The sequence below is a fragment of the Leopardus geoffroyi genome, chromosome C3 (assembly GCF_018350155.1).
Source record: "Leopardus geoffroyi isolate Oge1 chromosome C3, O.geoffroyi_Oge1_pat1.0, whole genome shotgun sequence".
NCBI classification, from domain to species: domain Eukaryota; kingdom Metazoa; phylum Chordata; class Mammalia; order Carnivora; family Felidae; genus Leopardus; species Leopardus geoffroyi.
In genome coordinates this window covers 140,557,754-140,573,321 of record NC_059338.1, presented here as the reverse complement: position 1 = coordinate 140,573,321, position 15,568 = coordinate 140,557,754, and the positions used below count along the sequence as shown (strand labels likewise).

General features: G+C 38.1%; 2 protein-coding genes across 4 annotated transcripts in view; both read left to right on the top strand.

Annotated features, from left to right (window-relative positions):
* Positions 1-15,568, top strand: part of NKAIN3 (sodium/potassium transporting ATPase interacting 3) — a 611,969-nt gene that overhangs the window by 23,786 nt on the left and 572,615 nt on the right. The gene's annotated exons all lie outside the window — the stretch shown is intronic.
* On the top strand, positions 14,456-14,853 carry LOC123585740 (60S acidic ribosomal protein P1-like; the record flags this gene model as incomplete). Its single annotated transcript, XM_045454163.1, has 1 exon — positions 14,456-14,853. A coding segment is annotated over one exon (354 nt), but the record flags the coding sequence as incomplete, so codon positions are not given.

Sequence of the window (15,568 nt, the reverse complement as noted above, 5' to 3'; positions counted from 1 at the left end):
ACAGAGTGTTTGAGAAAGCACACATTTAGACCCCGAGTGTGTATATTAATAAATCTCACATAACAAGAAATCAAGAGGGAAATAGTTGCTGGGGTTGGATTACCAGTTCAGTAGTGTTAGGGCTCTATGTTGGTGTTCCTCGAATTCCCTTTCTTCTACCCTGGTTACAATATGCCATCAGTGGTTCCAAGTCTTCTGTTTTCCCATGAAAATACTCATCTCAGACGAGAAAGGGGTAGATGGAAAAAAGCCTTTCTCTCTTGTAACTTTCTTTGCATTTAGAAAGAGAATCTTTGGGTGCCTGGGTGGCTCAGTCGGTTAAGTGTCTGACTCTTAATTTCAGCTCAGGTCATGATCTCATGATTGTGAGATTGAGCCCTGCATCAGGCTCCATGCTGTGCATGGAACCTACTTGGGATTCTCTCTCCCTTTCTGCCACTCCCCTGCTCACACTCTCCCTTTCTCTCTCCCTCTCAAAATAAATAAACTTAAAAAATACTAAAAAAAAAAAAAAATAGAGAATCTTTTCCAGATTTCTCCCCATATTTACTTGATGAGAATTGAGTCATTTGCCCTCCTTCAGTCAATCCCTGCAGAACTCTCAAGGTCAAGTCCAGCATGACCCAACCTGTAGGCAGGACACCTCGCTGCATGAATGGAGCTAGGGTCCTCTCAGCAAGAAGGACTGGAGAATGGCTGTCCTGCATATTTCTCTAAAGATCTAACATTATCAGAAATTCACATAGCCACTGAGAATATTTCAGTAAGTCAGAACATATAACATGGCTCAAGTTTATAGACTGCCTATTATGCTAGCTATTTTATGTTATTCTTCATTTTTGTACAACTACCCCTACACATAGCCAGTGTTACACTGGGGGAAATGAAATAGAGAAAGGTAAAGTATCTTTGCCATATTTGGTTAAGTATTTGGTGCCGTAGGGTGAGCAGACAGTGTACATGATATCAGAAACCTAGGGAGGTCTGACCCAGGAGACTCTGACTTGAGCCATGTCCTCTTTTAAATAGGTAATGTGAACCATCTTAATGTCTCCAAGTACAATTATTGGCTTTCTGGCACATGGGTCTATACTTTTTTCTTCTCTGGTCACTAAAATGTGAACCCGCTCTGCTGCTATCTGAAAAGCACCCCCTATAACTACATCTGTCACTGTCATTTGCTGCCACCAGTGTCAAAAGCCCCCTCTCTTGTCACAGGGTTGGACCTAATTTGTAGATAGATGTATTCTCTGTAATTCTGAAATCTAGAAGACTGTTGCCCAATAAAATCCTTGTGCATGGTGGATGAGAATAGCTTGAAACTTTACTAATATGTCAGTATTTACTAATATCTCAGCAGCACTCTGGTTTACTTAGGCTTTCCTGGGCTTTCAAAAACCATTTTGAACCCTAAAGTGTGCCAAACAGCCAACTTTCAACATTTCTTTACAACAGAGCTCTTTGGTAAGCTGAAAATTGCTCAGTTTGTGGAGTTTTCTCTCAATCCTATAGTTTCTCATATTCCAATTCCCTAGAAAATTGCTTCTGAGGTAAGTTAGGTGATATATGTCTGGAGCAGTCCATTTTTTTTTTTTTTTCATTCTACTGCTGATCTGGGCATACAATACTAATTATCTTCGACCATGTTCCTTTCTTCAGGTGATATTCTGTTCTAGTTAATACATGCAGCATAGCAAAGTTTATAGGGCTGTGAAAATAAGCTTTGGAACATTCATGTTTACGGCCCCAATATGTGAATTTTATTATCAGTGAACATTTTAGCATTTATCAAGCTATGTGGGTCCATCTTGAGGTCTATCTTCCTATCACAGCCATATATTGTCAATTATACTCAATTGTAAGTTACTTCAGGCCAACAACTTTGACATGCGTGGCATCTGATGATGCTCATTAATGTTGTTGATATTGCCTTTGGATGGAAAACTCCAGCATGTACATAATGCGTAAACATTCTTATCAGATTCACCATTTTGTGGGAAGTTATAAAAACAGCACTTGGGGTAAAATAAGTCCATCTATCTTCTAAAAATTTCCATGTAGTTTAGGTTAAGTAAAATAAAGTTAATAATTTATGTTGAAGTACAAATAATGAAAAAAAATTAATGAATTCATTTTATTTTAGCTCTGGACGTCTACATGCTTTTTCCATTGTTTGATAACTCAAATATTAAATGTTTACTTTGAAAACATGTTACAATGTTGGTATTGCAATAGTGAAGGGTGGTTATGTTGAAATTTAGGGTGTCTTGTGAAACAATGAAAAATTAGTATTAAAAACATCATATTTTTAGATGTCATAAGAAAATATATATTCCTCATAGTTTCCTAGTGAGTGTTGCACATGAAACACATTTAGAGTATTCTCTCTCTAGAAAACAAATTTCAAAGCACTTACGAGGCTGCGTTAATTTTACTTAAAAACCATACAGAAAGTCAAAGATTGAAATTATAAATCAAAGTGGATCCCTTTCTACCTGGATTGGAATGCAGCATCAGTAAGATTTACTGTGACCTGAACGTTCAACGGAATAGCTCATGACAACAAGATAGGGCCACGAATGAGATTTTTTTTTTATTGCAATAAACTCTATGGCTTGTCTGTTCTTACTATTTTCTTTATGCCTGAGATTTGTGGCAGGCCCCGAAATTGGGAATTTTAGAAAGAAAGCTCTACATGGGACTGACTCAGGGAGAGAATTGAGAATAGCTTGGTTCTGTTGTCTGTGATGAGATATCACGGTGTGCCTAAGAGCTGAAATATAATAAATTAACCTCAAGTCTGGACTGGTAGTATTAGGAGGTTTGCAGGGTAATGTGAGCTAAGAATTTCAATTATACTTTCTCAAGCCACTAACGTAATGCTTTCTTAATGCTATATTTTCCATGCAGTAAAGACTATCTAGAGTTATATCTTAATTCTTCTAAGATACTAAGGGTTCCATTTGGTATGCTAGCCCTGGAAAGGACTTAGAATCTTTTTCCTTTTTGTTTCTTTAATTATGCTTTAGAGGTCATCTACCATAATCCCTTTCTTCTGAGATTCAGAACTGATTTCAGCTGTCATGTTTCCTCAGCAGACCTGCTAGGGTGCTGAGATCCTGTGGTTCTTCAGCTTTATTCTCCACAACACTTAGTGAAAGTCCGCAAGGATCTGTGGTGAGCCAGAGGCAATTTGCCTCTCCGCTGTGGTTCGAGGCAGGATTGCTGGGTGTAAGTGTTGCTCTGCTTGCGTAGTTCAGCTGAGCAATTCATAAAAAGATGTGACTAATGATAGAGGCAGGAACTGTTGGTTAAGCTATGGGAAAAAGTCTGCCCTCCAGCCAGCCTCAGATGAAGTAGTGGGATCATGGTGTTTTCCCTGTAAGAGGTGCTCCATAAATATTTGTTGCACAAATGAATGAAGGGGGCAGCGAATGGAGAGTCTTGTGGAGTGGAAGGAGACCCCTCAATAATTTTCCTTTGGGATTTCAACAACATATCATCTCAGCTTGGTTCTTAACCCAGGGCACTGTGGCCCCCTTCCGCTTACGTAGGGCATTTGGAGTTGTGTGAGGACATTTTGGCTGTCACAGCGTTGGGGGTGGTGACGTGTGTGAGGTGCTACCGGCACTTACAGCTTATCAAAGGGCAGAGATGTGAACGCCTTTCAATGGACAGGGAGTCCTGCACAATGAGGAATTCTTGCCTAAATGAGTAAAAAGCATCCCAGTGAGGAACACGGAGTCTCCATCAGAGTTCTTGGGTAGGAAGGTTAGAGACATGACAGCCACCACCTTATAAGTATCCAAATACCTGTGGGACAGATAACATTCAGAAAAAATACTTTGGTTTGGGCAGGCCTTTTGGTCTCTGTTGCAACCACTCAACTAGCCATTGTAGCATGAAAGCAGCCAGAGAGATGATACGTAACTCACCAGGTGTGGTCTTGTTTCAGTTAAACTTTATTTACAAAAACAGGAGGGGGTTGGATTTGGCTCACGGGCCACAGTTTGTCAACCCCTGTTCTGTACTTAATAATTTGATGAAAATCCAAACGTAGTACTTTCTTATTATGTCTCTTCATATAATTGTATTGGTTTCAGCCATTCATTCCAACCAGCTGAGAACCTCTTAAATTTTAGTTATTCCAGTTCTGGTTATCCAATTAAAAAATTAAACTCCTTTTTACTTTGTGTCACCTAATACATCCTTCTATACTTTTAGCTATTTATTCTTCAAACCAAAGCAAAGGCACCTTAAACAGACTAAAGCCTAAAAATGGCTCTGTACCACATAACTCATTTTTTAGTTTCAGATGGTGAATGGTCTCAGTAACAAATATGTTTGATTACCATGGTTTAACCATCAATTAATTCATGAAACTGCACCAAAGTTACATTATGCACTACACTTGGTGCTTTTCTTTATAAGAATCATAAGGGCATTGTACTGTATTTTCTCCCTGAAATCAAGATATTATGCCTAGGACAAGCTCATGCGTACCACTCTGTTAATGCCAACTAAATTAATATTGGCCATGTAAAACCGACTTTTAGTAAATCATCCTGTTTACTCATATATTCTTGCAATTTGCCAAGCAGAGATGTGAATCTTATCAGTCTGGCCCCTGCACCTGCCCCTTTTAAGATACTTGCCCCAATGGGGTTTCCATACATTGTAGCATGACTACAAACGTCTGACTGTGGTCCTGAGTTCATGGTTATGGGTCCAGTAGTGCCCTAGTTGCGAAGGAAGGAGTTAACAGTGGTCCTAGCTTTCTCCTGCCCTTCTCAAGGACAGCAGGGCCAAGTACTGACCTCCACTAGACATCCTGTAAATATTTCAAGGAGATTTAGTAACAGATAGATTATCTAACAAGTTCATATCTAAGAATTTTTTTAACAGGGTATTCTTTGTATATCTTGACTACCTATTATAAATAAACCTGGAATTTATGTGATACACGTGGCTGGAGAATGGTAGTCACGTGACCTCTTTATCTGTGTGAGGAATGAAAAACAAAACAAAACAAAGCAAAACTAAGAAGCCCTAAACTGTCTTTCCTGAGACAACTTGTACACGTACACCCAGTGAGCACTCATCTGTTACTCCGAGACCAAATTGCATCCCGTTTGGAAAAAAAAAACAAAAAACTCTTCAAGGCTATAACTTAGTGGTGTAGAAACTCAGGGTATCTTTTTCCTGGGTTTAAATAGGACCCGATAGGTTGGAAATGTAGGAAAAAAATTCAGATTGAAGAGCATGGAAGGTTACTGGTGTAGGTCTATTATGTCAGTTGTGATTTTTATTTTTTAAGTTAGTAATTGAGAAGTATTTTAGAGTGGTAACAAAGCTCTACATTGCTAGGCAACATCACTAGACTTAACAAGAGAAAACTGGAAATAAAGCAGTAGTTGTACTTCTGATGACCTCAAGCTCTGTCCTAATGACCATTTATAAAAGTGAGAGATGATGTACTATGAAGTATGCATATGCTTCATATTAATTTTGCATACCTACATATTCAGTTTTGTCTATTAAAATCATGCTTTTTTGCTGTGTGTGTTAGGTTGGCATATTTCCCAATTTATTAGTTCATCTATTTATTTCAGGCAGAGTGCTAAGGAAAGTCAAAATTAAAAGGCTAGGAATTTATAATTCTAAGCAGTCATGCTTAAATTAACGAGAATGGCAATTTTCAATGCTTTCTTCAGTTTTAAGTCAAACATCACAGTAAAACAATTATTTTCACTCTTTTTAGAATTCAACTAATATTTCTATGCTTTATTTTCAGTGGTAAATAAATGCATATTTTCTCCCTGTTTTTCTGAATTTTATTCTTCCTAGTACTCCATCCTTTTACCACATAAGATGGTATTCCTTTGATCTTTGACTTGTATATTTTTTCTTCTGATTTGTATAATTTAATTGTTAGTAGTAGTTAAATTTTATTGATCACTGAGTTTCAATTTTAATAATGATGTATAGGATGCCCTTTTCAGAAACTGCCCCCAAACTAACTACTTTTGAAAATCAAGGATAAAGACTATTGAATAGAAGTTTGTTATTAAAGAATAAGTGTATTTCAGCTGATGAATCTGTCAGGACAGTATTGGATAGAGAATTATATATTGAAGACATATTTTTAGTGTATTTTCTGAATATATGTAATTACTAGTTTGTAATTGAACAGAAAGAGGTTTGTAGTTTTGAGCATCTGGTTTTCTACAAAATTAATTTTAGCCCTGGGCAGGTTTGTGGCGATGCAAAGAAGTGTAAGTGGACGAGTATTATTGATGGTGACCACGTCAGTCACTCACTGTGCTGACCCTCCGGGCAGTCGAGTGTTGCCAGCTCTCCCTCTGTGGGCTGTGGCTTGTGGGTGATGACTGGCCTCTCTCCCTAGAAAGGAAGATGAGTCATTATATCCTTTATGTGACATAGCTTGTGTGGTATTAACATTTATCATCTTTTCTGAAATCATCTAATATATGGTCATCTTTAACGTTGAGATGAAATGTATTTATATAAAGCTATTTTCCCATTTAGAAATCCAAAACAAGGGAATTTAAATCTTTTTTTTTGTTTGTTTGTTTTATGGAAAGGATTAAGGTAAGTTAACATGAGCTTAGGATATGTCCTTGAATAAAGTTCACTTTATTATTTTTAAAATCCTGCTTTAGTTACTTGTAGACGTCTGCTTCTGGCAGATGAAATGACTGGTATTGAATTACTTTTTTGACATAAACAACTAGAACTCTGGACAAAACAGATGAGGCAATGCTTTCAGATGGTGTCTAACCAGTCAGTGCAGGACTGTGACCTCGAGAGAAGAGAGACACTGTAGAGTACTTTCTGAAGGTGAAACAGGGTTTGAAGCCTACCCAGATGGCAGTGGTCTTGCTGATATGAGGAGGCAGGTAATGGGTGTCAGGACAAATTTGTGGAGTAGAATAGAGGGAGAGACAGGGAGACTAAGGAGTTGGTGTGGTTATGTCTCAAGACACTGGCTGTGGGCTGGGCCACGCATGCTCAGAGGGAGGCTCTGTGAAGCCCACCTCAGAAAGTCTGTTGCAGGACCAACAGATGAACATAGAGGTGAAGTTCTGCAGTCCTGGGAGGCATGGGATTTCCGGCAGAACAGAGTAAAGAAGCCTCCCTGATCACCCTTCAGGCAGTTGCTGCACCAAAAGCCATGGTGTAAGCCATGGAGGAAGAGTCATTACACTCTAAGTTAAGGGTCACGTGCTAGAGCTGGAGAATGAAACAAAGCAGATCTACTATATACAGCGTAAAACCATGCACGACAGGGATTCTGCCATTAGTGTAACAAATACCAATGCTCTTTAAAGGAGGAAAGTGCAATTCAGATTCCCCATGACTTGATTCCATGATGCCCAGAATAAAAAAATAAATAAATATATTTGATATTCAAAGAACCAGTGCAATAAGTAAAAAAGTGATGCAGAGTTTAGAGGAAATGTAGACAACAGAAACACACTTTCGGGTGATCAAGGTTTTGGAATGAACAGACAAGGACTTAAGAACTCTATTATAAATATGTTCAGGAATTTAAAGGAAACCATATAAATGATGCTTGAATAGAGAGGGGGACTCAGCAGAGACACTCAAAGTGAAAGAAGAACCAAACAGAAATGTTGAAACTTAAAAGTAATATATTGGAAATGAAAAATTCCTGTAATGGGTTTACCAGCAGATTGCTCATTATAGAAAAGAACCAGTGAACTTAAAGAGAAGCCAATAAAAACCGTAAAACCTTAAGGAAAGGGATAAAGTGTTATAAGAAAATGAACAGAACCTTTGTGACATGTGGAGCAATATAAAATTGATAGAAGAGAAGAGAATGGAAAAAGGAGTATTTGAAGAAGTAATGATAGAAGATTTCCCAATGTCATGAAGAAAAGTCAACTTAACAGATTCAAGAAATCTGTAAACCCCAAGAAAAACAAATATAAAGAGAGCCACATGTTATAATTAAACTGTTGATTACCTTAGATAAAGTTTTCAAAGTTGTCAGAAAAAACAAAAAGATACGTTACATATAGGGAATATGTGTATACTATATGAATTATGGCTAATATTTCATCAGTAACAGTGGAGGCCAGAAAGACAATGGATGTCATCTTTAAATTTTTGGAAGAGAAAAAAGTCATGTGGTAAGTTAGTATGCTGCACTAAGTTAAAAATGTCCTTCAAAAGTCATGATAACATAAAGACAATTTTCAGATAAACCAGATCTAAAGCATCTGTTGCCAGCAGAACTGCACTACAAGAAATGCTAAAGGAAGCCCTTCAAGCTTGAGAGAAATGATAACAGAGAGAAAATCGGAGCCATAAATAGCATAGAATAGTATCAGAAATGATAAATATTTGGATAAATATTTTTAATTTATTTCTTTAAAAGACAACAAATATAAAAATTATGGCATTGCATTATGTGTATTATATCACATAAGATGTAAAACATATGGGCAAGAAAATGTATGAATAAATGAACTCGTGTTGCTATAAGATTCTTATATTTTACATGAAGTAGTACAATATTAATTTTTGAAGTAGACTGCAATAAGTAAAGGATGTGTTTATAATCCCTACAAAAACTATGCAAGATATCTCGAAGAGGTGTAGCTTTGAACCAGCAGAGAGAATAAAATAAAGTGACTCTAAAGAAAGTAAAAGAGAAGAAATAATTGTATAAAAATAATAACTGACAAATTAGCAGATATATCATGATGCTATAGAAAATCCTAGAAAACCAATAATTATAAACATTCCAATTAAAAGCTATATATTGTTAGACTGGATTAAAAAAAATCAAAATCCTGATATATACAATTAAAAATCAAAGAAAGGAGAGGGGCCTGGCTGGCTTAGTCAAGAGAGCATGTGACTCTTGATCTTGGGGTCATGAATTTGAGCCCCATATTTTGGGTATAGAGCTTAGTTAAAAAAAATAAAGAGAGATACATGGATCGATAAAGAAGATGTACACACACACACACACACACACACACACACACACACACACGTGGAATTTATGCAGCCATAAAAAACAAGATGACATCTTGCCTTTTGTGACAACGTGGTTGGACCTAGAGAGTATTCTGCTAAGTGAAATAAGTCAGACCGAGAAAGACAAGACAAATGCTGTGTGATTTCACTCATATGGAATTTAAAAACAAAACAAATGAATAAACAAACAATTAAAAAGCAGAATCAGAGCTGTAGATACAGAGAACAAACTGGTGGTTGCCAGAGGGTTGGGGGAGGGGGTTGGGCAAAATGGGTGAAGGGGAATGAGAGGTACAAGTGTCCAGTTATGGAATGAATAACTCATAGGAATAAAAAGCACAGCCTAAGGAATACAGTCAGTGATAGTGTAATAGTGTTCTACGGTGACAGATGGTAGCTACATTTGTGGTGAGCCTGGCATAACAGCATAACATGTAGAGATGTTGAATCATTATGTTGGACACCTGAAACTAATGTAACGCTGTGTGCCAACCACACTCAAAGAAAAAAAATTTAAATGTATGTATAAATTCACCATACTGCTCTATGGTGTATTTGAAAGCTACTAAGAGAGTAAATCCTAAAAGTTCTCATCATAAGAAAAAGAAACATCGTGTATGTGTGGGCATCTATATGAGATGATGGATGTTAACTAAACTTATTGTGATAATCATTTTACAATATATCAGGTCAAGGTATTATGCTTTGCACCTTAAACCTATACAATGCTATGTACCAATTATATTGCAATACAGTGAAAACAATTTTAAAAATATCAGAGATAGAGACATGTACTGTGCCAACAACAAACATCAAACATGCTATGAATATTAGACAAAATAGAAATCAGAGAAAGAGTATTGCCATTTACAAAGGGAAATGTTTTTAAAATGATAAAAGAGTCCATTCAAAAAAATCTGAATGTGCATTCCGTTATTAACAGTTTGAAGATATATGAAGCAAACCAATAGCCCTAGAGGGAAAAATGGGTAAATTCACAATCAGCAATTAAAAAATTTTTTTAATGTTTATTTATTTTTGGCAGAAAGAGACAGAGCATGGGGGGGGGGGTGGGGAGAGAGAGAGGGAGACACAGAATCCAAAGCAATCTCCCGGCTCTAAGCTGTCAGCACAGCTGACGTGACCTGAGCTGAAGTCGGACACTTAACCGACTAAGCCATCCAGGCGTCCCTCACAATCAGCAATTTTAACAACTCTTCGTAATCAGTAGGATAATCAGACAAAAAGATGATTAGTAAGGGTGTAAAATAGTTAACACTTTAAGCCAAATCAACATGACTGTTACTTATAAAACAATATACTAAAAACCTGAAAAATACAGATTCAACACAATCTCAATTAAAAAAATCTTAATTTTTTAAAACAAATTGATAAGCCAAAATGTAAATAGAATGTAAAGGACCCATATATAGAAAGCAGTGATGGTCAAGAAGAACAAAGTTGGAAGACTCAACCTACCTGACTTTAAAATTTGCTATATAAGAGACTCTTAAAAGCTGAGAACAAACTGAGGGTTGATGGGGGGTGGGAGGGAGGGGAGGGTGGGTGATGGGTATTGAGGAGGGCACCTTTTGGAATGAGCACTGGGTTTTGTATGGAAACCAATTTGACAGTAAACTTCATATATTGAATAAATAAATAAATAAATAAATAAATAAATAAATAAATAAAATTTGCTATAAACCTATAGTAATCAAAGCAGTGTGGCTTGGCATAAAAATAGACACACAGATTAAAGGAATAAAAAGTACACGATAGATTCACATGTTGCTGGTCCATTAATTTTTGACCAAGGCATGAAGGCAATTCAAGGGACTAAAGAAAATCGTTTCCACAGATGGTATTGGAACACTGGATCGACATAGGGGAAAATAAGACTTTTGACCCCTATTTCACTCCATTCACAAAAATTAATTTGAAGTTGATCATAGACATAAACATAAAAGCTGAACTTGTAACTTTCTAGAAGAAAACATGGGAGAATAGCATTGTGACCTTGAAAGAGGTAAAGACAATATACAGAGGCATTAACCTGAAAGAAAAAAAAATGATAAATGGTAGTTCATCATATGAAAAAAATTCTGTTTATCAAAAGACAAATTTTGCAACTGAAAAGGCAAGACACACACTGCAGAAAATATTTGCCTTATATCTTCCTAACAAGGGACTTGTACTTAGAATATTTTAAGAACTAATATAAGCCGATAATTGAAAGACAAATAGTGCAATTTAAAAGTGGTACCTGGTTGGCTTAGTTGGTTGAGTGTCTGACTTGATTTCAGATTGGGTCATGATCCCAGGATTGTGGGATCAAGCCCCATGACAGTCTCTGCACTGAGTGTGGAGCCTACTTAAGATTCTCTTTCTCTCTCTCTCTCTCTCTCTCTCTCTGCCCCTCTCACCCCCCCCTTCTGTGCTCTGTTTCTCTCTAAAAGATAAAAATAAAATGGGCAAAGGACTTGAAGAGATACTCACACAAGAACATATGCAAATAACAGTAAACATATGAAAAATATTCTCAGTTATTGTTCATCAGGAAAACGGAAGCTAAGATCACAATGAAATCCTATTTTCTGCTCTTCAGAATAGCTAATGCTAGAAGACAGACGTCGCAAATGGTGGTGAGATGTGGAGCAGCTGGTGCACTCACACGTTGTTGGCAGAACGTAAGACAGTACAAACACTTAGAAAAAACTGGCAGTTTCTAGGAAATGTAAACATATATGTACTCCGCTCCAGAATTCCACTTCTTGGTATTTACACAATAAAAATGAAAATATATGTCAAACAAAAACTTGTTCACAGTTTTTTCTAGTGACTTTTTTCATAATATTCCCAAACTGGACACAACCCAAATGTCCTTCGAGGGAAGAAGGAGAGAAGAATAGAGAGAGCATAAACTATGGATACATTGAATAATGTGAGTGAACTTCAGAAATATTATATGGAGGGAAAGAAGCCAGATGTAAACTTCTAGAAGGAAACATAGAAGTTCTTACTTTTGTAATATGTTTATTTGAAGTTCAAGGACTTTTATTGTGATAGAAATCAAAATGGCAGTTCCTAATGGCTGGGGGAGGTGGAAACGAAGTTGAGTAGAATGTGGCAAGTAAGAACTTTCTGGAATGGTGGAAGTTTCTGGATCTCCCCTGGGTTGTTGGCTACTGCAGTGTATACATTTATTAAAAGTCATTGAATTGTATACGTAAGATCTTTGCATTGCACTGTGTGTAAATGTTTCTTTAATTAAAAAGATGTTTAGGTATTCAGTTGTAGATTCCTTTTCAATACACTAAAGGTCTGAATGGTTCTGGTGTTGCCCATTTAAGAAAAAAATGTTTTTATGTGTTGCAGAGTTACCTGCTAATTAGCTTTCCTAGTGCATTTTGATGGCTACCAACATTATATTATACTGTCAGAAGTCTTAAGTCAGCTCTGCATTTTGTCCTTTCATTAAAAGCTGTGTTAGTGCAGAGACCATTTCTTCCATCTTGTTAACCATTATGTCCATTCTCTGTAATGGCCAATTGATTGTTAATAAATTTCTCATGGACTCCTGAAAAACAGGTAATTAGACTATTTTCCTTTCAAGGTCTGACTTTCCTTATCTTTTGATCTGAGCATCCTGTTCTGAGGATTTCTGGCTATGGGGAACACACACACACATAATCCCCTGCTAGAGGTTCAAATACTTTGTTTACCAGGCAGATAATTTGACAGAATAGTCACGGGGCACAGACCTGTGAGCGAAAGATGCTTGGGCTGCCTTCGTGGCTCTGCAGGTTGCAAGAATGGGAGGAGGGACCATGATGGAGACAAAGCAGAGCTGTGGAAACTACACCAGACAGAAGCTGCACTCATTCTACACCTTCCTAAAAGCAATCATCTGGAATGCTCTTCTTTACTGAGTTTCCAAATCAACTGGCAATATTTATGCTTAAAACTTGCAAGTGTGGTTATAAATTGGAAAGTACTTAATTTCAAGCCATGACTTATAATAGTTTACATTCTTGGTGATCCATGCACGAACACGTTATTTTAAACGTTTTGTATTTGGCATACTTTAAAAATAAATATAACAGCCCCATGAAGCTCTTTGACTCCTTTAGGGATACATTTCCGTATTTTTCATAACGGATTGATTTAAAGGGAAATCACACAATAGGCAGCACCCTAGTGGCAGTGATTATGACAGTGGTGTGTTAAAATTAAAAGGTGAAAGGCCTCCCTGCCTGCCCTTCAATGAACTATGAACTCCTTCAACTTCTCCTTTCTCAGACCTTGAGACCACACAGCCCAGAACCCCACCTGCCTCCTGTACGTCTGAATGTGCTCCTCATCAGAAAGGCAGCCCTGAAAGGGTATGGGAAGGGGGGGGTCTCTCTCTGCTGGGGGGCAGGTGGGCCCATGTGGCAATGGTACTGGCTGGCTCAGAGAAATGTGGAACTCCGGGATGCTATTTTTTGGTCATTGTAACCCCCGTGACTAGGACTTAGGGGAACACAGTGGTGGCAGTGGTGGCATTGGTGGCCGTTTCTCTTCTTCTGCTTCCTGTAGTGCTTGCTGTCCTTGCTGTTCAGCTTGACATGGTAGACCCTGTGGAACTTAGTTTCAGAGAGCATGGCTTGTTCATGATCCAGTCGTAATGAAGCACAGTGGATGGAATTTCAGTAGGAAGAAGGGGTAAAACACGGCATGAATGAGATGCAAAAGTAAACTCTGAAACTGGAAAATCTCACAGGTAGTTACCTACATGTAAGCCAATCAGAATCCCTAGATAGGTAGGGTATTGATGGCCTCAGTGACATCCCAGTTTGATGGTATAGACATACATCTGTGAGCAAGCTGGTGGGGAAAACTGACCTTTAGTTTCCAGATTCTGTGTAGTGAAAACTGGCAAAGCAGTATTTTACAGCATTGGTCCACGAATGCACTAGAATGACTCTATAATTTCAAGTATGTGACTATTTCTGGAAGAACAAAAGCGCTCTTCTAGGACCCTTCAATACTCATTATAAAACCTCTCCTTTTATCTTTTCCCTGATATGTCCCAGGCTTCACCAATGTGAAAGTCCCCAAAATACAGGTAATTGCTGGAGAAGAAAAAGGCACTGTAAAATTGAGAATGTATGCCTTCTAAGCCATTGATCTGAAGTTGCCAGCTATAAAATCTTGGCAAAATATTGCTTCTGCTAAGTTGTATATTTTATAATGGAGAAAAATCAAGAGAATACACAAATGTCTATTCGGCTCACCTAAAAAGACACCGTGGCTTTCCTCAGCTGCCACTAAGGTGCTGGTCCTTCTGAGGAAGCTAAGGCTACCTTTGGGTGAGGCCCTCACTTCATCCGATCACTAGCACGGCTCCCGCACCCTGCAGCGTCAGCTCTGCACTTGACCACACCATGGCCTCTGTCTCCTCTCGGAGCTTGCCTGCATCTACTTGGCCCTCATCCTGCACTACCCTGAGGTCCCAGAGGATAAGATCAATGCCTTCATTAAAGCAGCTGGTGTAAATGTTCGACATTTCTGGCCGGGTTTGTTTGCAAAGGCCCTGGCCAACGTCCACATCCACATCGGGAGCCTCGCCTGCAATGTAGGGGCTGGTGGACCCACCCGCGTGGCAGCCTGTGCAGCACCAGGGAGTGGTCCTGCCCCCTTCACCACTACTGTCCCCGCTGAGAAGAAAGTGCAGGCAAAGAAAGAGGAATCTGAGCAGTCTGAGGATGACATGGGCTTTGGGCTTTTTGACTAAACCTCTTCCGTAACCTGTTCAATAAAAAGCTGGACTCTTAAAAATAAATTAAATAAATAAATAAATAAACATCGAAAAGCTGAAATCTAAACAAACAAATAAATAAAGATACTATTAGCTTCTTTTTGGAAACTATGGCTTTTGTATATGTCATTATTAGGAGCTCTGATTTCTTTTAAGGTATTCCTGGAATTATAATTACAGTTCGAGGGGCTGAACCTAAAACCAGTCGAGACTGGAGCTAATTATGTGGAGCCCAGTCTTCAGAGGTTACCCAAGCCCTGTCCTGGGCTCTGTCCTGTGCTCCAGTCTGTCCTCTCCTGTCCCCGGCTAGGCTCTGCCTTAGGATGAATTGCCCTCCGTGCGTGTCTCAGAGCTCTCAGTACCAGCACAACTGTTATTAATCCCACTGCCCATTCTTGATGTCATTTCCTGAATTTTGGATGAACCTTGACACCCAAGGACCTTTAGATTCCATCCCTGTCCAGTCCCTTCTCTGGAGTCAATAGACCAGGCTAACACACATCCCTGCAGAAATATCTGGACCAGGAAGGCTGAAAGCAATCACAGTTTTTCTTTATATAGAGCTTTACATGATTTATCAACTCAATTTTCTATACTTGTATATTGAGGGGAAAAAAAGAAAAAGAAAGGCCAAATTAGATACTTTTCTCCTAGAAAATTGAATGTGTATTATGCATGTGGACATATTTATTTATGATGTACGTTCTTCCATTTACTGGACTTGTGGTAGCTTTC